The sequence below is a fragment of the Pseudomyrmex gracilis genome, unplaced genomic scaffold (genome assembly GCF_002006095.1).
Source record: "Pseudomyrmex gracilis isolate BER0280 unplaced genomic scaffold, ASM200609v1 scaffold_161, whole genome shotgun sequence".
NCBI lineage: Eukaryota > Metazoa > Arthropoda > Insecta > Hymenoptera > Formicidae > Pseudomyrmex > Pseudomyrmex gracilis.
Window position 1 is genome coordinate 207,194 of NW_018020745.1, and position 23,786 is coordinate 230,979.

Below are 23,786 nucleotides of genomic sequence, written 5' to 3' on the forward strand. Positions count from 1 at the left end.
CATACACACCTTACAGCGAGACTGTTCGTTTTGCAACGCGATCGAAGGCGGAGATATCGAGCTTCGATTAGCGCTTAATTGATAGAAGATAATTTATTAGAATCAATTCGAATCGATAGCTCTTTTATGGAGCGGCTCGATTCTTCTTTTTTGGATATCGCGCGGTTCGCGGCGAGATCGATTCGGCCGCGTATATAGCGAGATATAACTCGTTCCGGTCGGCGCGGCGGTATTGAAATCGTTTCTAATAGCTCGGCGACCGTCCGTGAGCGGAGAGCGAAGATAAATCCCAGCTCGCTTTATGATGTATGATTATCAAGATACGCGCGCGGCGCAAACTTTACTCGGCCCGGCTTCGAGATCCGAACTACTGGGATAACGACGCGGCAAGTGATTGATTTATGCGCGGTGAAAGGCCTGCTGAGAGAAACGCGCAAGCTCACGTTCCTAATTTTATTGCAAACACAAAAATATGTACCTTAACGTGCATACGCATATATATATATATATATATATCTCTCTCTTTCTCTCTCTCTTTCTCGGTACAAACGATGATATTTGTTACATCGCGTTTGAAACTGAAACAACGCGATGTGGTTGAGAAAAACTACAGTATGTTATTCTCTTTGTTGTCTCGCGTCAAATACGAGATGTAAGAGAGAGAGACGACAAAAGGAAAAAAAAGAGGGAAGTTTAGATGCGCCGCGACAGATTTAGAGGTTACTCTCCGTACTCTCGTCTCTATTTAACGCCACGTTTTCCGCTAAGTGCGCCGATCCGATCCCGTATATTATTCGCGCGCGCGACTCCCGCGTCCGCGCCAGAACAAAATGAGAATCAGAAACGGCCGCGTATATAACATTAAATACGCGATACGCCCGAAGAGTTGAAAACTCGCCAGCGAAATACTCTCGGAGCAAGGAACTTCCGCGGAAAACTCCCACGCCCGCGAGACGGTTTTGTCGGTTTTATCGATGGTTCAAGCTCGATAGAGTTGAGGCTTTTCGACGACCCCAACACGCGAATACGACCAAACTCAACCATATGTCTTCATAGGTATAAAATTATAATTTTTTTTTTCTGTGAGAAGCTGCGCGCACTATTTTCGCGGAACGGGTTTGGTGCGAGAATCGATTGCTTGAGCGATAACGCATCGCGCGATAGAGAGTATGCGCATCGCCACGTGTGCGCCAGCTGAGCCGCGACGAAGACAACGGGCCTCAGAACCAATAATCGCCGTCGCCCATTTAGATAAGCGCGAAGAGAACTGCGTTTCTCTCGCAGGGACTTCGTCGTCGTCGTCGAATTTGTTTACTCCCACACGGGAGATCGACGAACGCTTACGAGAAAGACGGGCCGCCGTGATTCTTAAAGATTATACTCGTATCTTATACTCGTATCTTCTTATCTATCGTTTCTGTCTCTCTTTCTCTTTCTCATATATAATCGTGATAGTGTATATGTGATGCGCGCGTCTCTCGTGTACGCATCCGCGTGCAATTCGAAGCTGCAGAAAACTGTGAGATTACGTCGAGATCGGGAGTGAGGAATGTATTTCGCGAAATGGAAAACGAGAAGAATTCGCAATAAGAATAGCAGCAGGCGAGTATTCGGGAAAAGTGACGTTTTTTCTCGCGCGCTTAACGCGCCAAAATTGTATCTTCGAATTTGAAGAAAAAACTTACCGACTGATTGATCGTGTAAATAAAATATAAACAATAAAATATAAACAATAATATCTACCGATAAACAAAATAAAAAAAAAAAGAAAATACCGTGCGACAACCTCGTCTCGTTCACGAGCGATTGTGTATTCGAAGATGCGGGAAAGCCGCAGTCGTCGTGAACGCTGACGCGCGATGGTAGTCATTGATCCCGTTCGGTTCGGCGATTACGAGCCACTCGGGTGCTGTATCTTGGCAGATCTTGGACCCGCCGAGAATAATCAACGGAGGCGGACAGCGGGAGAGAGCGCGAGAGGCAGCAATAATCGCCCCCGTCGGGCGCGTTTCTCCGACCAATTCCGCGACGCGTTTCCGCGGCTGAATCGCCCGTCATCGCGCGCGCGCGCGCGCGGAGAGATGGCCGATAATAACGCGCGCGGCGTCCGGTTCGGGCTCTAATTCCTCGACTCCATTACGGGCCACCTGGTCCGCCAGTTAATTTCGACGTCGCAATCTTTGCGGAACGGGACACCGGGTACGTACGTTGGAGAAAAGGGGCAGAGAGAGAGAGAGAGAGAGAGGACGGACAGAAAGACGGGAGGCGGCGGCAAGTTTATCCGCCGAGATTGTCCGAGATTGCAGCCGGAGGTGCAGGATCTCGCACAGAGAAGAGGAGGGGGAGGGGAGAGAAAGAGAGATTGTGCTGCAAAAAGAGAGTTAGACGGAAGGAAACGATATTTCCGAAAAGGAGAGAGGGAGGGAGGGAGGCAAGAAAATTGGATGAGAGAATCTCGACAAACAATACGGCGAAACGTCTAGAATTTACCGAGTTCTCTCCTCCCCGTGTGTTTTTACAACGGCGAGCGGAGGAAGGGAAACGGAAAAGAAAGGTAGGTGGAGGAGAACTCCACTCGGCGCGGAGAGATTTGATCGGACGCGGCGGAAAATATGATAGCGCGTAAATCCCCGAGCTTGTCCGACATCGCCTCTCTCTATCTCGCGAGGAGACGTCGTTCCGGCTTCGGGATGAATTTGTATTTCGCGCAACGGAGAGCACCGCGAGATTGGTGTGTCAAAAGCGAAAAGTAAAAGCGGCCACGAAACACACTAGTACCGCTGACGTATTTATAGACGTCTTTAATTTAATGCGCTGGCATGAACATCAATGCGAGCGCGGACGCGCATAATAAGTGTATAACGCTTCTCATCTCTCTCCGAGTGCTTTTCGCGCTCGTGTCGCCGGAATTGTCGGTTCAGATCTGTTTCGTTCTCGGGTGATCAATCAGCCGTTTATCCGTCGTCTCTTGAGTTTCGTGCGCGCGCGACGCACGTAAATCGGCGCAACAAGTTAAATTGCTCGCTATTTAACTGTTTCATTTGATCCCTTAATTAACGCCAAGTAAAATGTAGCAGTTTCGAACGAAGGAAAAGTCAACGCGCGCGCGCGCGGTAAAAGAACACGAGACGCTCTAGAAAAGAAATCATGGGCAAAGGCGAGAGCTAAGAGAGAAAGAAAGAGAGAGAAAAGCGAGTTGTTCGCAGCAACAAGACGAGTTTCGTCGGGCGGATTCTAAAAGGCGATGCCAACGGCGGGGCCATTTAAGGGTATCCTGGCCAAAGGCGCCGGCCGATCTCGTCTTCGATCTTGCGACTGGTTTCGCGAGCGCGTTTGTCGCGGACGCTTTTCTCGTTTTTGGGCCCCGCAAAATCTCGCGCGCGACTTGTGAGATATCAATTTACCCCGACTCTCTCCGAGGATACGCGTTCTTTTTTTTGTTTTTTCTTGTTCTCAGTCATAAATTCTGATACTTCAAACACTTCTTGCGTCACACCGCAAACAAGCACGATTCCGTGTAAGTCTATAGCCGCTTATTTGACTGTTAAATTCTTTACTTAGAGGGCATATAATACTCTTGAATGTTAATTAAAAGAAAATAACTCTCTTACAACGCGCGCGGGTCATAAATCTCTCTCTCTTTCCAGGAGCACAATTATCCCATTATGTAAGCCTGTAAAGCTCACGTGGAAGCAACTCCCGAGGCTGCAATAATTCATTTTGCGATTTCATGAAGTCGTCCGCGTTCGTCCGCCACGGTCGTTTTGTTCGGAACGAACAATGAGGTCGCGACGCGGACGCTTGTACAGCAAGCAAGTGAAAAGAATACATTCTCGCTACACACAGCTTCCGCAAAGTTCTTTTTAATGAAGTCGCGCTTCGCTTTCAACCAACTGCTCTTTTCCACCCGTTGCTTCGACAGAGCGCGCGCGCTCTGATGTTGTTCGCTTTCTCGAAAATCGAAAGAAATTTTTTTTTTCATTTAATTTTTTTTAACTTTCAAACAAGCTAATTACCGAGTTCTTTTTTTTCTCTCTACCGATTCGCGTCGTCCTCGTCAAATTGTAACTTTGTATCACGGAGTTAATTTTCAAAACACATAGGAAAGGAGTCTCTTACAAATCTTTTGCGAGCTGCGTCTTCGTCTGACGGTCATTAACTTGCGTAACAACAAAGTACCGACATCTGAGCGGCGCGTATATAAAGCCGGATTTGCATGCCGCTACCGATGACTGCTGAAATTCCTGCGAGGGTTGAGATGGACAAAAATAAAAGACGGAGGGAGAAGGAAGGACAGGAAGGGAAAGCGAAGAGATTCCGTGATAAAGAGCGAGAGAATAAATCGAGCCGAGACGAGCGAGCGAGCGAACGAACGAGCATGCGTGTGGTGGCGAGCGAACGCGCGTATGCGGTCGCAGTTTATTTCGGGACGACCGAAGAGAAACCCTCTTTTCTCTCCTCGCCAACCGCAGAAAGGCTCGTTTATTGTTGTTGTGTTGTTGTTGTTGTTGATGATGTTGGCCCGACTCGCAAAATGAGTCTCGCGAACTGCGAGGCCCTGGTAGATCGCTTCCTGCCGGGAGAATTTTTCGCAATAACACAATCATCAGAAATCAAGACTTTATATTTAACTCGGAAAAAGTTTGTTTCGAACAAACATTAAATATTTAGATTGGAGAGACTCCGCCAAGTTTCGGACGCGTCCTCCTCTTCGTCTTCTTCTTCCCTCTTTTCTTTTCATTGAGCGCATAGGGAATAAGGATTGTTTGCCAAAGTCTTGGAACTCGGGAGAGGGAGAGAGGGGAGGGAGAAAGTAATTAAAAAAGTTCACCGACTCTCTATATCTTTTAGCCGTACACAACCTGCGAGAGAAAATAACAATACGATAAGTTCGTATAAATAAACCTTTTTGCTTCTATTCTCCTTTTTCTCGCCTTCTTTGCTCTTCCGCCCGTTTCTTTTCGATATATAAGTCACCTTATACATGTATATACACATATACGTACATATATATTCACAAAATCTCATTTAGACCGCGTTTGTGCATATCTTACGCGCGCGCGCGCGCGCGATCTGTAAATCCCGTGTATCCTCTTTCACGTATTTCAATTTACTCGGTGAAATCAACGCGTGCATTTCTCACGTGAGATAACACGGTCTGTCCATCGTCACTTCCCGAAGCCCGAGAGAGCTGGGAGATTCAGATCTCAAATATATCTCGGCGAGAGCGCGACCGGCGACGTCCGAACGAGAATACACTCGTTGGAGATCGCGGAAGCACCTGTGCGTCGAGGAAAATGCGTCCGTTGCGCGAGTCCGGAGCGACGACGCGAGGCTGCGACGCGAGACGAGACGAACGAACGAACGAACGGACAGCGCGGCGTCTCGCAGCCGTGCTTCACGGCAGACCGCGTGGCAGCTCTCGCCGATTTATTTATACGTCCTCGTGCGTGCGTGCGTGCGTGCGTGCGCGTGCAACCGCACACGCGTGTACGTATATACGTTCGAATACTTATGCGCTCGCTCGGACCGATCTCGAGTGCACCGCAAGGTGCGGCCTGGCTCTCTCTCTCTCTCTCTTTCCCTCCGTCGATGCATGCAACGCGCCATTTGCCCGCTCGCGACCGCACGTCACGTTTGCGAAATCGGCACGATGTTCTGAAAATGCGGTCTCTGGAAAGGGATATGAATAATGCAAGTGGTTGTTATGAATAATGACAGATCGAGAAAGGAACGATCGACAATGATAAAGAGGTAAAAATTCGCCGTTGAAAAATTTTCATTGTGTTAGCGATATCCATGTCGGAGATCTTGAATTTTGTCAGAAGCGAGAATATAATTGAGAAAAATTCAAATTTTCAAATTTCTTCTTTTTTTTTTAATTTCACACAACAAGTAACTTTCTACGTGTATCAAATATATTATTTAATGTACGTATATTGCGGTTTTCTATTTTTTTTTTTTTTTTTTTTTTAAGTTCTACGAGATGTCTATGACCGCGTGAAACGCGGTCTCTAGGAGAGAAAAAACAGTTTCAGCAAATTCGACGGGACATTTTAGGCATACCAGCACGAAACTCGTATATCTCACCGTACAATTAACTCTCTTAACACTAATCTTACGTAAACCCGTAATTAAATTTAACGCAAAGTTTAAGACGGCAAATTGCTACTTCACTCGAAGGCCGTTCGTTACGTTCGCTTTTTGCTGGTAAAAAAAAAAAAAAATTCAACGAGGTAGAGCTAACGTACGATTCCGCAGTGAGAAGGAGGGGAGACGGGGGGGAGGTCTCTAATTTAAAACCGATAGCTGGCGTAAAACGCGATCGTTTCGCGCGCGTACATTCCCGGGATTCACGAGACGGTGTGACGGTATAATAGCGGAACAACGGTTACGCAACGACAATGTGCGCGCGAGGAGATACGTCGGTAATTCGAAATGCCGAACGTGCATTCGCGCGCGCGCGCGCGCGGGCGCGAGACTGCGTGGCAGCTTCTGCATTTATTTACATATATATATATATATATATATATATGCGCAATACCGAACGCGCGTGTTCGAGAGCTCGCGAGAGCCGTCGGCCGATTCGGTCGAATTAATTGCGACAAAGTATTTAAATAGCGCAATTTTTCCCGCGTATTCTCATTTCGACTTGGTTCTTTTTGTTCTTCTTCGTACGGGATTGCGCTCGATTCTCGCGCAACGAATCAGGAAACGTTTAGCGTAGCGTGACCGCGCGACCCGCGGGGCAATAAATATCGCGAGGATTTGTGTCAGAGTGGCGAAAAAATCCGCGGTGCATTGTTGCGGATATCTTTCGGTGCCGCGCAATTATATGCGCGCGTGCTCGTTGCCCGCTTATAACGCGCGGCTAATTTACGATACCGTTAGGGGATACGTTAGAGCTCCGATGATCAGGCAGTTCTGGAGCATAATGACGGACTCTTCTCGGTGCGGCTTGCGCGAACACGGTTCGTTACGTCGACCCTTGTTCTCGACGATATGATTTACGCGTGTATCCGTACATTTTATATTTCCGGTGACTCGCCGAAGCCATTATCCTAATTTATCTGAGTTCCCGCTGATGTTGGTGTGACTTGCGACTTTTCTTGACTTGCGAACTCGGTGTGAAATCTTTGCGAATTGTTCAAGTTTGGCAGGTCAACGAAAATATCTCCGACGTAGTATAAGTGGACGCTATCGTCAACAAATGTTTGTTAACTAGTTTTGAGCTTTTTTTTAAAAAAAAAAAAAAAAGAAAACAGATACTGCAAAGAATCTTTATTTCTTCTCAAATTTTCTAAACTACATTAGCGAGTGAATGGAAACACATTGCGTCAAGTTATATTTGCGATGTTTCTTTAAGTGGCAAATTTTCGCCACGGAATTCACGGAGAGCCCCGGCATATTTATGCTACTTTCTTTCTTCTCGGATTTCGCGCGATACATCAAATATTTACGCAACACACTTTGCTCAAAGTGCGACCGTATCTCACGTTTGCATGAGCAATAAAAGAAAAAGACGCGCGGTGGCGCATTCGTTCGTCTCCTCTTGTAAACTCCCCCGTGGTCGTATATTCATGCACACGTTTTTCCACTCGCTGAGCGCCAAAAAGTAAAACCGTTTCACTCCGAGAGTTCGCTTCGACCTACCTACAGCGTAGTTTAAACGGCCCTTATTTATCACCTCGACCGCTCTAATCGTCAACGCGTTCCCTCGGGGACAGCCCACATGGAGACTTTTACGACTCACCGTCTCGACCGTGGTTTTAATGATCCCGTACGTAATCCAATATCACGTACGCGCGCTGCTTTTATAGGATCGTCCGCATTAAGATTGTGAGCTTTCTAATAAGCAAGCAACATAAAACTGTAATATCGAGAAAATTGCGATTGTAAATTCTTGTTTGTTACAAAAAACCAAAAAAAAACTATTACTAACTGTAGAAAATGTGAAATGTTCAAGCGTGTCTCTATTATACAACACAAGTGTTTCGTTCCCATAAAACGTGAATCATCTCGGTCGCCATTCGAGAGTGTTTAGGAAAGATCTTTATGCAAAGTCACTCTCTGCCTCTCTGTTTAAAGCGCATCGGAAAATTCGATCTTTTCTAATACAAGACGAAAATGTCTCTTCGGGAAAGAGCAACTATCGTGAATTAGTTCGGGAGTTGAAGCGAATGGAAAATCGGCGCATCGGGCACATTTGTACGGTTCTGCAGAAAGAAAAAGAGAAGAGAAGAGAAAGAAAGAGAGACAGAGAGAAGACGGCACAGACCGGTAAATCTAAACCGTCGCATTTACGTGTACGTGCGCGTGCATGCGTACGAGTATATGCATGAGGACACCGCGGTGTCGCCTTTAAACGCATTTCCGGCTTGGCGCAACTGGTGACCTCGTGTTTCAACATGTCTTCGCATTTTCTCGGTAGATCTCTCGAAAAGGAGCAAAATATTTTAATAAAAATACGAAGAGACTCGCGCTTTTTAAAAGAATGTAACTTGCATTTAAATGCACGAGTTCTCTTTGACGGAGGAAAATGGAGAAAATATGAAAAATGTGAGAACATTTTCATTTTATTGTCGGATATCATGGAGACTGGATTGTATTAATTAAAATACAAATTTTTCACGGAAAGACTATTAATAAAAAAGAAAATTATTTATATGAAATATGTATTTGTGAACACATGATTGTATATTTCCAACATTTAAATATTTAATTTACAATTCGATTAAAGCTTTTTACACTGCGGCAATGAAATACTGTAGCGCAATTTTGAATAGAAATTCTGCCTTTTAAATTTCTGCTCGAATTTTTTATGTCCGCACAATACAAATTACAACAAATAGAGATGAAAAAAAAAATTCAGCAATTACAAAGCAAATTCTTTACATCCAAACGTGTACGCGCAGAAATCTATCAGTTCTTTTTCGTATTTTTGTTTTTTTTTTTTTCTTGTTTTCTTTTTAACTCGCTTGTTTTCTCTGCGAGATAATGCTAATTGACACCTGTGTAACCGGATCTAAGTTTGTAAAGCAGCTGCAAACTCTCCACGCTTTGATCCCGCGAGCAATTACATTGCGCCGCGCTCCGCATTCTACCGCGTATTCCTCGAAAACGCAACAAGCAACAAACACGAACAGCGCCACTAGGGCTACTCGAGTTTCCCGCGCCCGTAATAACCCGGCAAATTACTTTGGTAACACAAGTGCGGCGTCCGTATTTTCGGCAATTATCCTCGCGAGGCCGCACCGTGCGCTTCCACAGAAGCGACAGGCCCTTCGTTTTCTCCGTGGTCGCCGCAGGCGTGTGCACAAGCACGCGAACGCTCGCGTGTGTGGGTGTGTGTGTGTGTGTGTGTATGTCCGCCGATCACGACCACGGTACCAGAATTGGAGTCGGTCAAGATTCCTTCGAGAGTCTCGCAGACATGTTGTCTACGACGCGACGGTCGGTGCGCTTTGGCGACACTTTGTGTATATTAAACCGCACTACGATCCTTCCAACGTCTCGAGTGTATTTCTAATAGTTTACTTTTCTATTTCTGAAATCAAAGAGACAAGTCAGAACGGGATGTTTAATCGATCAACACCACTCGGAGTAACATTTGTAATTCAAACAAAATACATAAAAGATAAAGTTGCTGTTTTATAAAACAAATATTTTTCAATCTTTCTTAAAATTGTAATGACGAAGATAACGTTAAAATAAAAAAAGATACTTTTTGCGGATTGTTTGGGATAACGATTTCGCACAGTTACAGAAAGTTTCAAGATTTTTCGGACGATACTTCGAAACTCTTTCGAAGTATCGAGATGACTCTGGCGCTGGCATTTTGCGTGTCAGGTGAACCATTCATTTCGCGGCCTACGGAGGGTCTTCCATTCATGCAGAACACGTCGCCCTCGCGCCGCGGGGAAGAATAATCGACGATGGGCAGAGGAGCGGGTCGACTGGCCGAGGTAGAGATGAAAGAGGAACGCAGCAGCGGCTATTCGCGGCACCGAAACGAGGCTCCGGCCGAGACTCCTCGGAATTCGATGTTCCACGGCGGGAAAAAGAGGCGTCGAAGAGCGAAAACGATCTATCATGTCGACTCCGGCGCGATGCGAAACGAGCCTCGGTAAAGCTCGGACACGAGACGAGACACGAGAGATTTCTAGAAATCGGGGATTAAAACGGAGAGAAATCTTAGAGGGTAAACGAGTGGAGAAACAACACGTCAAATTACATTTATAATTCATTTCACTCAACATTTGTTACTCCGCGTGTCGAGGATTGTGTCATTTTGTTTTTTTATGCTGGAGAACGAATTTTCGTACAAACACCGTCTCACGGATGTGTATACGAATGCTCTTTGTAAGCAACATTGACACCGACAAGGGAGTCCTTGAGCCGCCGCAAGAAGTCTGCAATTTAAAATGTAAATTGCGTCGGATATTTGGTGTATCGCGTCGCGCGTCGCGCGCTGCGAAATGGCCGCGAAATTAAAACGTAATTTAATTCCCTCTTTCCGCAGTTCCTCCCTTACTTCCCTCGTTCTTCTCCTACCCGCTTTCGTACCTTCTCTTTCTCTCTCTCTCTCTCTCATCTCGCTCGTGGGCTCTTTACATCGACCTCACTCCGATCTCGAGGAGAGAACGTCTCCTTCTTCTTCTCATTCCTTTCTTGCAAGTGGATTTCGGAACGCGGATTATCGTTTCCGCGGCGCGAAGAAACCACCTTGGTTGCCATTCGAGGGACCGTGTGCTTTCTCGGGCTTCTCGAGGAAACGCCGAGAAATTCGAACGGGCGCGAGAAAGTGTCGTTCGCGTTGCCGGATCGTTTTGATAGAGCTTAAGAATTCCGGTGAACGGCGGTATATTTCGTCCTCTAATTCTCCCTCTTCGTATACTGAATGGAAAAGAATGGCTTCGGCCTGAACAAAACCGCATAAACGAATGATACTTAAACTCCGTTTGAATTTCTCACAGCAGCATTTTATTCAACGTTATTACAGTCCCTTCCTCTCCTTGTATTTACAATAAAGATCTCATAATGAAAAGCGTCCGACCGTTTTCACCGTATAAATCGCGGCGAGACGGAATAACTGACGGATGTACACCGCTCAAGAAAATCCCCGATGCAATTAGTGGCAAAGTGCACAAAGGCGATACGCCTCCGGTACCGGGGCGAAACAGTAGCGACCTGTTTTGTAATCTCGCGTTATCCACTTCACCGTGCCTCTCTCTCCTCCCGTTCTTCCCTTCGCGTTTTCCCGCGTCTCTCGTTCCCGTCACTCTCTTTTTCAAGAGTCGCGGCATGAAGGAGCGAGAAGGGGAGGATTCCGTCCCCATCCCCCTTGTCTTTTTTTTTTTTTTTTTTTGCTGCAAGCCCCGCGATCGCGCACCGACGACGACCGCAACGTGCGCGCTCGCGGACGGCCATCACCATAGCGACCGCTTAATTGGAGAAGGATCCCCGTAATAAAATCGTCGAGTACCTCCGTCCGCGTCGCAGCGCGGAACAAATTCGCATGGCCTCCCGCGAGGAAGAGCGCGACGAATGTCAGGAACAAAGAGAAGGTTTAGCGAGCAACAAGGGCAACACAGGAGCCCACCCACGTTTCTTCCCGATCAAGGCCCAATTCGCGTGCGGAAGAAACCAACTTTTTGCGCCCGTCAACCGAGACGAGATCGGAAACGAATCGAATCAGAAAGTCGTGTTTTATGGCCGAAACAGTAACTAGCGAGAGGATCTTAACGCAAATAAAGGGATTGTTTGTATTGTGTAATTATTTGTTTATTTTGACGCAATGTGCTTGAAAATTTTTGAAAGTTTTATTTGCAAATCGGAAAACAAATTTTTAATAAAATTTTTTGATCGCTTTCTCGTTACACGTTACGACTTGTAACACGGGTAGAAAGAGACAAAGTGCGAATTCCATGCGATTATTTGAAGCAGTATATCTTACTGTGTCATATCACATCGTTATACCCTTTAATTCGCGACCGAATGAGAAGCGCCAAGGAGCGCAATAAATTCCCGTAATCGCCCCTTACACGGACTTCACCTGACATTCCGCAGAAATATCCGGAGCCATATCGCTCTTTCTCACCGGCGGCAAAAGCGCCGTGACGCAAATAACGTCCTAAACGCACTGTAAAACCTTCACGTGCAATGCCCGCGCGCCCGAAGGGCACCTGACATCGGCAAAAAACGCCGTAAAATCGCCATCGAGGTCGGCTTAATGTCGCGGCTACGCCGGGGGTTCTTCGTGTATGGGTTTCGGAACGGAACGCGAGAAAGAGAGGGACGGAAAGACATAGAGGAATTGTGAGGAGGGATGTGAGGGGAAGCACCACGCGGGGAGACCCCCACGGCCACTCGCCGTGTGTAACTGCGCGAGTCGCATAAACGTGCCCCCGAGAACATAATTCATTGCGGTAAACGGGCGCCGCGGCACGCCGCGTCAAATTAACGCCGCGCCTCGAGAGCGAGTCCCCCATGTATGCCGCGAAGAAAACCGGCCGTACACCTCCAACTTTACTCGTAATATCACCTGTGTCCGTATATTAAGTTAACATCAGTACTATCGCCGAAGAAAGTGTTACAGCTGCTATGGGAAGAGAGGGGGGGAGAGACTGAATTATCACCAAAGTTTATATATATTCCGTCGAGATCTATAGATAAAGAAAATAAAACATGAGAATAAGATACGACGTCATACATGTATAGTCAAAGACTTAATTCTGAACGTAACGAGAGAGTTATTTGCCATAGAATTTATCGCGGAATCGCGGTCTGTGGTCAATTATAAGAGGAATTCGAAATTAGAAATGTATCTCGAAGCAAGTGTAACGAAAAATCCAATTCCGTGCGTAACGAGAGTTATTTGTCACGCGAGATTTTTATTGCACGAGACTTTTTATAAAGTCTTCGTCGCGATTCTTCTGTCACTTTCTGTAAGAGTTCGTAAGAGGTGGCGCGGCTGCTATGTAGCCCTAGAGCTATCGTTCCTTCCCATCGTGTGTTTGCTCTACGCGGGGTTGTTGGACGGACGATCGATGTAATGAAGTGCCGAGCGATACGGAGGGCCTATGAGAGTAACGCGCGCGCGCTCGGTCGTAAAAGTATATTTTATTAACGCCATTCGCAGCCGGACATATTGTAAAATATAGTCCGGCGAGTGAGGCGTAATTATGTTTTGCGATTTCACGTGAGCGAGCGACGAGCACGCAACCCCATTTCTTTCTCGTCCGGCGCGCATCTAACTGGATATTTAATCTCTTTAACATAGCCTTTCGACGCTTTATGACTCCTCCGTCCGATAAATGAGTCTTCAAACCTCAAAAGCTTAACCGGAATATCGTTCGTGTCTCTTATTATCTTAACTGAACTGCTTAAAAGATAATTGTTGCGTGTAATCGCCCCTCGTCAGTGTGCCCCCGTTTTCAATTATCCTCGTTCCACTGCCAATTACACCCACTCCTGAAATTTCTGCCGCTGAAGATTCTTATCCGCAGTACGTTTTATTATAAAAACTCATTAAATTGCGGGCATTACTGTAATTTTATTTCTAATTCCCGCTCTCTTCCAATTTAGTTTTTAATACGAAGCGTATCAGAATTTTCTCTATTTTTCGTTCGAGAGGAAAAACGGGGGAAGGATTCGCAGAAAAATTATGCGAAAGCCAAACGCCGAGTAGACGTGATTTTTTTTTTTTTTTTTTTTGCTCTCTTTTTAAACTCTCTCAGACGTGCTGCTATTTTTGCCGTTTATTTTAAAATCGCGGAGCAACGGAGAACAAATGCATGTTTAATCATTTTCGCATAAATTGCGAATCGGAAAATCAATCGGTAAGATAATTATTTAGTTCGAATAAAAGCGATACGGGAGCTAACGGACGGTTTCGTCAAATATGTTGGCACTTTGCGCAAGTCCGGAAAAAAATTATCCGGCTTGCGGCAGATATTAATTAAAAGGTAGATATAGCGTCGTTATTTTTTCAATACAATGAAACGAGTCAATCAAAGATAAGCGCGGAGAGGTGAAGGAGGGGAAGGCACAAAGAAAGAGAGAGAGAGAGAAAGAGAGGACGTCGATCCCAAACCCGATTTGGCGCTCGATCGCGCGCAATTTCTCCCGTGTCTGAAATTAATTAACCGCGGTAATTAATGACGACGTTTCTTCGAACGTAACGCGCGCGCCGTTAACATGAATAGGTTTTTTATTTATCGCGCGGTTGACGTTCCGCACGCATGCACACGCGCGCATATTGACGACGATATTCGAAGGGGGAAAAACGGAAAATGTTTTGCGCGCGATAATCCCGTAAAGCCGCCTGCGTTTGCAGGGGTGATGCAAATAACTCTCTTGGCAGGGACGCGCAATCAATCGAAATTCCGAAATGTACATCGGACAAAGACCTATGGGCGCTGTTATTATAATCTGTTAATCTTATTGTTAACATTTCCAAGCGTGAATAAGAGATTACTGTACAGCAGAGAGAGAGAGAGGGTGTGTTTGTTATTGCAAAACCATGAAAGTGTGTTTATAAATATTTGTGCATGAATTTATTACGTGAAAAAAGATTTGATTGTCGATACTGATTACACACAATACACGGCTATCTGCGCTAATTGTATAAGTATCCGTAAACAAGTAACTCATTTAACATTTCAACAAACTCCCCCGCGGGGTTCATAAATTAATGCAATTTATTAAAGTTAATTTATTAATTGTTTACAATTAATAAATTCGACGCAGTTTGCCTTGGCAATATTTGTTGACGGTCGAGCGTTTGCGTATCGGAAGTGTGAAGTTTTCTCGCATAGAACGAAATAAAATTTAATACGTGATGCCAATACAGGGTTAATCCGAATCTAAAGTTGGCATCTCTCTCCAATGATTGGCACTTATTGATTTTCTCAGCTGTTTTTGTCTACGTTTTTTTTTTTTTACTTGACATCAGGATTTTAATTTGGATTTCTCGTGACAACATTATTTTCAAGTTCTTTAGTTGATAAAAAATTGACAGGTCTTCGAAAATGCCAATCATTGGATGTTTTTAAACATAAATGTTCCATTACAAATGATATACGCGCAAATAATAATATTCAAAACGTTGCTTTAGCTTCCATTTATGATCGATTTATTGCTCGAACGCGACCGAGTTTCTGAGTTTACGCGGGCACAGATGATGTTACGGATACATCGCGTTCGCAAACGCGCATCCCTTACTTTTGTGGCGCGTATCTCTTTCTGCGCAAACACGTTGCTCTCAAGAAAAACTGCTCTGTCGTAAATAATTAATTTAAACAAATGACAAATATTTGTCTCGCGCAAACATCTTCTCCCTTCGGACGTTACGGGAGAAATGTCGTCCGGTTATCTATCTACGCGCGTGAAGGCGCAATATCGAAGTGGAGCGGAGAAGGACAGGAGACGCGCGGCGCGATGAAGGACGAGAGCGAATCACGCGTGTGTGCACGCACGCGATGGAAATTCCACACGTGGGACAATCTGCTCACGGATGACCGATCGCGTCAAATCGCGTCGCGAAAACCGCTTGACGTGGAGAACCGTCAAGCTTTATCGACTACGAAAGCTGAAACCGTCGAAAATGGCATTTCATTTTTCGCACGATCGCGGCCGTTATTGTTTTTGCCGGCCAATTTCGCGTTTCGCATTCAACGCGCGCTCGATAACCTGTCGCATAATAATTAATTATCCGCGACGTGTTTTCTAATCGGAGCATCATCGTTCGGAATCGACAATCCCATCAGCGTTTACCTGCCAATCTAACTATTTTCGCTCGCGGAAAGCATTGCGGCAACTCTCGCGAGCGGAGAACATTAGTTACGGTTGGCTGCAAGTCCCATTATTTAATTAATTTGAATAACGCACACCCAGTTCACGCAAACAGATCAAATATTTCTTCGCGCTGATTCTTGCGCATTTAATCACGACGCAAAGAAAAAACTTGTTTACGAGTATTTTAACTTAGCGGTTTTACAATTTTTCTTAGATTTTATAATGTAAAATAAAAAATAAAAAGATAAAAGCAAAAGAAGAATACTCTGTCTGAAGAAAACAGGAACTTAAAAAAAAAAAACCCAGAAGTTATTACGAAATATTTGTAAGCGGATAGTGTATTATTTCAAGCATTATTTCAAGAACAAGAAATGCAGTGTACAAGACAGCGTCGCAACAATGCTCTGCCCAAGGAACGCCGTTGAAATCTCCAGCTCGGATTGAAATTCAGCTTGAGCGCAAAGAGAGTAAAAAAAAAAAAAAAAAATCGAAGTGCTCGCCGATAAGAGCGAAAACCGCAGCTCCCGCGCGCGGGATGTGCACAAAAGCTCCTTCCATTTATAACGTTCTCTTCGCCCGCGAGCGCGCCGTGTCTCTCGAAAATAAACAAGGGTGTTTCTCCACCCGCAATCACCGATCCAATTAAATCCGATTACATTTTTCGTCGCGACGACCTCCCCGCGAGAATCCGGCGCGCGCGTGCGGAGCGCGGCGCGCGAACGCCGGTGGCGTCCCTTATCGATTCGAACGATTTTAGAGGGTGGTTTTACCCTCCGACGTTTTTGATTTCGGCTACGTGGCGGCCTCCGCGATACGAGACTCCGAGACAACGCTTCGCCGCTTCGAATTAAGGGGTGAGCCCCGAAAGTACAGTCTAACCCCCGAGATCGTTCGTGAAGAGAGACAGGACAGAGAGGAAGGGAAGAAACGAGAGAGGAGGAGAGAGAGAGAGAGAGGGAGGGAGGGAAGAGAGAAAGAAAAAGAAAAGTATAGAAAATTGGAGGGGACGAATAGACAAGAAGGGACGCGGAATCGAGCGGAATCTGGGGTTCTTCTTAGTGTTTATTTTTTATTTCTCGAAAGACTTATACGCGCGCGCGCACCCCACGATACTCGATCCCAAATTCAATAAATATGGCCCCCCCTGAAATAACGGGTGTTTGGACACACCCGACGTTTCTGGAGAGTCTCATTGGTGCAATACGAGGATATTGTCCTCCAAGATCCGCGACGAATCTCGTGAAAAGGTTCTATCTCGATACACAATACATACGTTTTCTATTGATAGCTTGTACTCTCGCATGAGGTTGTAACTATTTCCGATAAGTCGAATCCGGACAATTTACGTACATTCTGTCTACTAACTCCAAACAGATAAGTATATATTCGTGCGGTAGAATCTCTTACGTGTTGCCGCTTCTCTGAAAGTAGTTTGGTATATGCGCACGGATTTTGTTCGGACTCGACTTCTCGTAAATTCATGCAACCTTATGTGAGAAGACATTAATGGAACCGAGTGTACGTAGCATCGATACGTAATTTCGTTCGGACTCTACCCTCCTTTACCCACCGGCTATAATATATGAAACCATCAAAGTCTATATAATGCGCAACTCAGTCTCGAAAATACATTTCCGTGCATAAGCCGGAATCAAATTGCAGTTGTGCGCGTCCTGCAGTTTGAGTAATCGACATTCGAGTGTGCCCAACTCCAATTGGAGTCTATTACGCGGTGAGGAATCAACCGTCGTGCTTTTAGCAAACTGATTTACGAGCATAAATCGAAATATATGTTCAGTTCAGCAGAAAGAATTTTATAGTGGTATAAAAGCAAATTGTACATTTTTATATAGTTTAAAAAAACATTTAACATTAATTTAATTTTCTTCTTGTTTTGTCGCAATTATTATTACGTTACTATTTTATTTATTGCGATATCAAAAGTTACTTCGATGCGTATCTATAATAACGTCAGAAAATAAAATTTTATTAAAATAATTGTATTGAAAAATGGTTCTGATTAATTCCCCGAAGAAGACGGTAATACACACACAGTAATATTGCACGTCGAATATAACGATCGTAAAATATACGAGCGAGTCAAACTCTTGTTCGTATTAAAAATGATCTTTTGTCATAAACACATAAATTTACGTTGCGAACGTAACTGTTTTTTTTTTTATGTGAATTTAAATATACATGTTCAATCATTCTGAATCAAATTCGCGTATACGTTCGACACGCATTACGATCATCGGAATGTTTCACACTAACCTTTGCACTCGTTCGCGTCTCTGGCGGTGGCTCTGGCCCACGGCCGGTCGAAGTGGAAGGGTCGGCAGCGCTCGCAGTCTCTGCCGGCGGTGTTGTGCCTGCACTCGCAGACGACCTCGCCGTCCTTGCCGGGGATGCAGCGCGCCGCGTGGCCGTTGCACTTGCACCTGCCGCCCACGGCGAAGTCCGAGACCGCGTAGTGGTGGGCCATGGTGGCGGTCGCCGGGCCCAGGCCGACGTTGCCGGCCACTATCGCGCCACCGCTAGCCAGCGTGGTCGTGGTCGAGGAGATGGTGACCGGTACGAAACCCATGTCGCGCACCGCGGCGTCGACCGCGTCGTTGGACTGCATCTCCTGGGGCGCGATCACCTGGTGCACCGACGGCAACGCCGTTGGATCCGTTCGCAGTATCGGTTCTTGGAGCAATAAGTTCTTCTGGTTCTTGAGTCGTTCCTCACGCTCGCGTTCCCGCTTCGTCAGCTCTTCCAGTCCGATCGAGGCCACGTGGTGATCCTCGCCGTTCAGCGACTGGTCCGGCGGTTGCTGCGGCATGTGCAGTCGGTTGAAGACCACCCTGATGTCGGTGGCGGTCACCCAGTCCTGCAGCACCGGCGAGTTGTCGAAGTCGGCGGCGGAGGGTCGACCTTCCAGAGTGCTGAAGGCGATCCTGCCGACGGGACCTAGACCGTCCCCGCCAGTGTAACGATGGCTGTCGGTGCACCGAGCCTCCTGCTCGTTCGCCTTGGTGATGGTCGCGCGGTTCGGCCTGCCGTAGACTCTGCGGCACTGCGACGAGTAGAACTGAAACGGCTGCCAGGTCTTGCCGTAGTCCATGGACTTGTAGATCGCGATCGAGTCCGGCTTGGCTGCGCGTGGGCAGAACTGCAGGCTGACGTACGTCAGCTCGTACTTCTTGCCGAGCGAGAGGGTGAGAGTGACGTTGTCGGGCGGCGCGGAGAAGCTCTGCGAGCTGACGAGCGGTTCGCTGCGCCAGCAGGTGACGTTATTGGGATTGTTGAGATCGGTGAGGTAACTGGCGGGAAAACGGCGTCGGGGTGTGCTGTCGTCGCATACGTGGCAGTCGCCGATGCCGTTGGTACCGCCGGGCTTGTCGGTGACGTCGCAGTAACGAGTGGGACCGCCGGTGCCGCACGTGGACGACGCCTCGACGGTCGCGCCAAAAGCCGCGTTCACGAAATCCGGTATGCAGCGTCGCGGCCGGTCCTCGTCGTAGCACGGGTCGCTCGGGTTCTGCTGGCTGGAGAACATCTTCGCGTAGATCTCGCCACTGGTTGGTTGCGGGAGCAGCATTTGACCGGAAAGGATCGTCACCAGGACGATCCAGAACCGGGAAGGTCGATACGAACTCGATTTTTCCTTCATCTTGGGTGGAGAACGCGACTCCACTTTCCCCGATTGTATTTGCTCCGATGGGAGATGCGCTCTCTGCGATTGATCGTTCAGGCGACGTTCACGGCAAGTTCGTTCTTCCTCCTGCTTTATCTTCTCTCGAGACACGATTGGTCCTAGGCTCTGCTCCGCGTCATGTTGAAATCGGAGCGTTTAAATTTTCCTCAGGTCCGTCTGTCTATACTCTCTGTCACTCACTCAGCGGTTCACATTATTCTGATACTAGACAGACGTGAAACGATTGGTAATTGAATTTCGTTAAGTATGTTCTCACGAAAAAGAAACTCACTGTTCGCACTTAAACCAGACTTTTACTGTCTAAAAAGCCTTTCGCTCACTAAGTTTACTCCGAAAGTTTTTTTTTTTTTTTTCTTATTCGAAAACCAAAACCGCGCGAACAAACAAAACTCCAATCTCTCTCGCTCGCTGCGGAAAAACGCGTCTCGTCTTGAATTCGAAACGATCGAAAAAACGAGGAGAGAAATTGAATACGCTCGAGACGCTGCCCGAAAATCGACGATAAAACAACCCTACCTCCACAGCGGCTCGCCGCTAACTGAAACGCTGTTCTTGCACGGTGCGCATCCGAACTGCCGCCGAGTCCCTCTCCGGTTGCGGAACCTCCTCGCCCCGCACGACCGTCGATGTGCGTGGAACCCCCCTTTCTATCCATCTGCGTTCAGCCAACAGTGCGTCGATCTCGCTTGCACGTTCACGGGAGATCGCACGGGCCAATCGGACGGCGCGGTCACGGCCCCCCCACGCACAGTCCACCGAGAACGTGGATCCTCCGCGCGGAGGGATGCTGCGTGCGTGCCGCACGATGGACCGGAATCGGTGGACCGGCCTCGGGGGTGATTTTCTCGAGGAGAGAGAGAGAGAGAAGAGACGGGGGACACATTGCGTGATCTTCCTCTTGTTTTCTTTATTTCGCCCCGCGTTTTGGCGGCTTTAAACGTTAACCTGTTGGTTCGTTTGCGTTTGAGATTTCGCTGCCCTCGGATTGTACGGGATTCTAATTGAGCACAGAGGCGCGCGCGCGGTTTATCCAGAGAGGATAATGAATAATGAACGTTTATATATGAGAGAAATATGTACTCGGTAATTTTCGCGAGATTTATGCGTGTAAATACACGCGATTTTACGTAAAACTATCGCGCGCGATAGAAATTAAAGAGAAAGAACAAAGTTGTCTCGCGCGCGCTCTCTTTACATATATTCAAAATTATTTTACACAATTTGTACTTTGCGATACGTATATAAATGGCAAGAAGAGTTTCCTGTACGTGATCGGGATTTACGCCTGAATGTTACACACGATCCATAATGTTATGTAATGTCAATCTCTCTCTCTCTCTCTCTCTCTCTCTCTCTCTCTCGTCTTTGTACAGTGCGTAGCGCACGTACGGTGCATTAGTTTATCTTTCCCCGTTCCATCATGCCTCTCTATATACGCGGGCATAATATTGCTCGACGTAATCCGTTTCTGTTATACACAGCAATTCCACCGCCGAACATCGTCTCTACGGATTAATTTGGATAGCGCTTAATTGACATCAATATTAACGCCTTTTCTCTTTCGATCTTTGTTTAAGATATAATTAAAAACTTGCGGGAGCAATTCAAACGGAAAATTTTGTAGAAAAAAATTCTAAATCCATCGATTCAATATTATACGAGATATTTATCTCGCATAAATAATATCACTCGACTCTCTTGGGCGGAATCGATGAAGTACTTTCGGTATCGATGAAGCGATATCGAACGTCGCTCGTCAATGAGACAATGTTCATTCAAGGAATCAAGCGCCGCGAGCAGATCGTAAAGAACGCCACCCCGTCGCGCGTGTTTGCGAGAGAGGAAGATCTTCGAGGAATTTATCCGCGGATTATTTCACGGTGAATCCCCCGCGGGCGAGAGAGTTCCTCTTCCGTCGATTTCGTCGAGGAGAGAAACGGGTCCGCCTGCGTGCACGGCTTATAGAGCGAGTTTTCTGCCGCTCTATTGGTCGGCGGCGTCGAATTGGCGGTCGAAGAAGAAATGGGAAGAAAAAGAAGGACAAAAAAAAAACCACGAACGATGTTGCAGAAGAGGGAAAGAAAGCGAGAAGGAGAGAGAGAAAGAGAGAGAAAGAGAGAGAGAGAGACAAGACAAAAAAGAGGGAAGTCAACGAGGTGGGACGAGGTGAATGAAAAGAGAAGAAGAGCGACGTCACGCGAACTTCTGTTGGACCGCAACGTGGAAAGGCCTCGTTGGCTCGTCTGACTTGACAGCCCGAAATCTAGTATCGGATATGATAAATATAGGTCCTGAGAGAGAAAGAGGGAAAGAGAGAGAGAGAGAGAGAGAGAGAGAGAGAGAGAGAGAGAGGAATTAAGTCAGCCGCGGATCTCTCTCCGCGGCGTACAAAAGCCGGGATCGACCTGTGATATTCATTGTGTGATTTTTTCTTCTTGTGAATCACATGATTTCCAGCTAGCAGCTAGCTTTCTATCTTTCTTTTTCTTTTTTATCGAGCATCTATTCCAACGCACCGGGTGATAACTATACTCTCAGCACCTTTTCGATCACGGTCGATCTCGCGAAGAAACTGACGAAACAAAACTGAACCTAATATTTTATCTTGGACATTTAAATTACCGGATTTTTTTTTTTTTTTTTTGTTTCCTCGTACGCATTCGTTTTGATCGTCAGGCACGAATCGTGACACGGCGAATATCGCTTCCACCACGTTTGAAAAGCAACGTGAGGTTATTCATCACGCGTCTCCCTCTATAGTGTCCGAACCTCTCCTGTGATATCTAAACATATCCGATCTATAAAAAAAAGTGACATCTAATGTGACATTAAAGCCACGTTGGTGGAATACACAAATACTCGGTCGAGAGAGATGAAAGACGCGTGAAAAACGAAGGGTGCCAACGAGGGTTTAAGGGCGCCTCGCGGTCTGACAGAAAAGAGAGCTTATGTCTACCAAAAGACCCGTCCATCAGCTGGCAAAATATTCGAACATTTTGCACCAAAAGCACCAGTGGCACAAGAAACATAATTATAGCGTTTCGCGCAGGTGGTGGCTGGAATGCTTTTTAGCGGCGCGCTACCTCATCGCGTTAAAAGGCGCTCTTCTTTTGGCCTCTGAGCTCTCTGAGCCAAAATGCTCCGAGGAAGAAGGTTATTTAAGTTGCACGAGGCACGCGAGAGAGAAAGAGACATTGAAATAATAATGCTTAATAACAATATTACTCTGCGAAATTCGAGAATATTTCCAAGTTGAATAATTGACAGTTTTTGTTTTTGTTTTTTTTTTTTTTTTTACACGGTGACGTTGTCTTTAAAAAATTCGTGAGAAAATGCTGCGACCGAACGTTACAAGCAATTTTAACATCTCCGGCTGTAAAAAGCGACATATGTGTACGTCTGTGTGCGAGGTATCTTGGAAATAATGTGTTCTTTCTTTGACACATTTACGCTGACCTAAAACAACAAACGCGAATGTGTGTCGGGATATTTATATAATTTGTTATACAGACCCTGATATTCGATTTGGAAGATTTATTTTTTCAAATAAGAGTCGAGTTTTATAACATTATATTTATAGTCGTATTATTTATAGGACGCGCAAGAAAATAGCGCGAAGACTTATTTATGATCTCGTTCTACTATGTATATTTTATGATATTTATAAACGAGATGAATAGCGCGCGCGCGCGCGCTAGGTGTATGAGGTAGGTAGACCGCTTCGCGGTTAGTTCAAATCTGACGCACTCTGTGTCCGAGATAAAGCATATGCGCTTAACACATTGACGCTTCAAATTTGGATCACTCGACGTATCCGAACGAAGAAAATTCAAATTTGCAGTATGATCCGTAAATTTGAGTCGATAAAAATTTTTTAACATTATTCAGATTTACGTTCCGCAAACGTTTCACAAATTTTGCGCAGATTCGGAAATCGATATTCGATTGTTTCCGATAATATTCGGAAGCCTCACACGCACAAAAGACGCGCTCCTTCGCGCGATACGAATTTAGATTGTGCAAGTTGTTTACACAAGTCGTTGTTTTACGATATCGTCGCGTAAATCACGCGGTACACGCACGCTCTTTAATTTTATATAGGTTTCCCTGCCTTTAAAACTGCATGAGAAACTGCACGTAATATTTTTCATCCTTAATCGTTCACGTCGTTGGTTTAACAAACACATAAATCGCACGAAGTACACAGTTGATCCCGAAATACTGATATCGACTACACCTATCTCGCGACTTCTGTAAAAAAAAAACAACGAATCCTTTTAGAACG

General features: G+C 46.0%; 1 protein-coding gene across 1 annotated transcript in view; it reads right to left on the reverse strand.

The window, feature by feature from the left end:
* LOC109857496 (netrin-1-like) overlaps positions 1-20,050 on the reverse strand; it is a 157,569-nt gene extending 137,519 nt beyond the window's left edge. Inside the window, exon 1 of the mRNA XM_020433838.1 lies at positions 18,073-20,050. Within this exon, the coding sequence (XP_020289427.1) occupies positions 18,073-19,456 (1,384 nt within the window). The 5' untranslated portion in view covers positions 19,457-20,050. The remainder of the gene's footprint in view (positions 1-18,072) is intronic.
* Between the last annotated feature and the right edge of the window lie 3,736 nt (positions 20,051-23,786).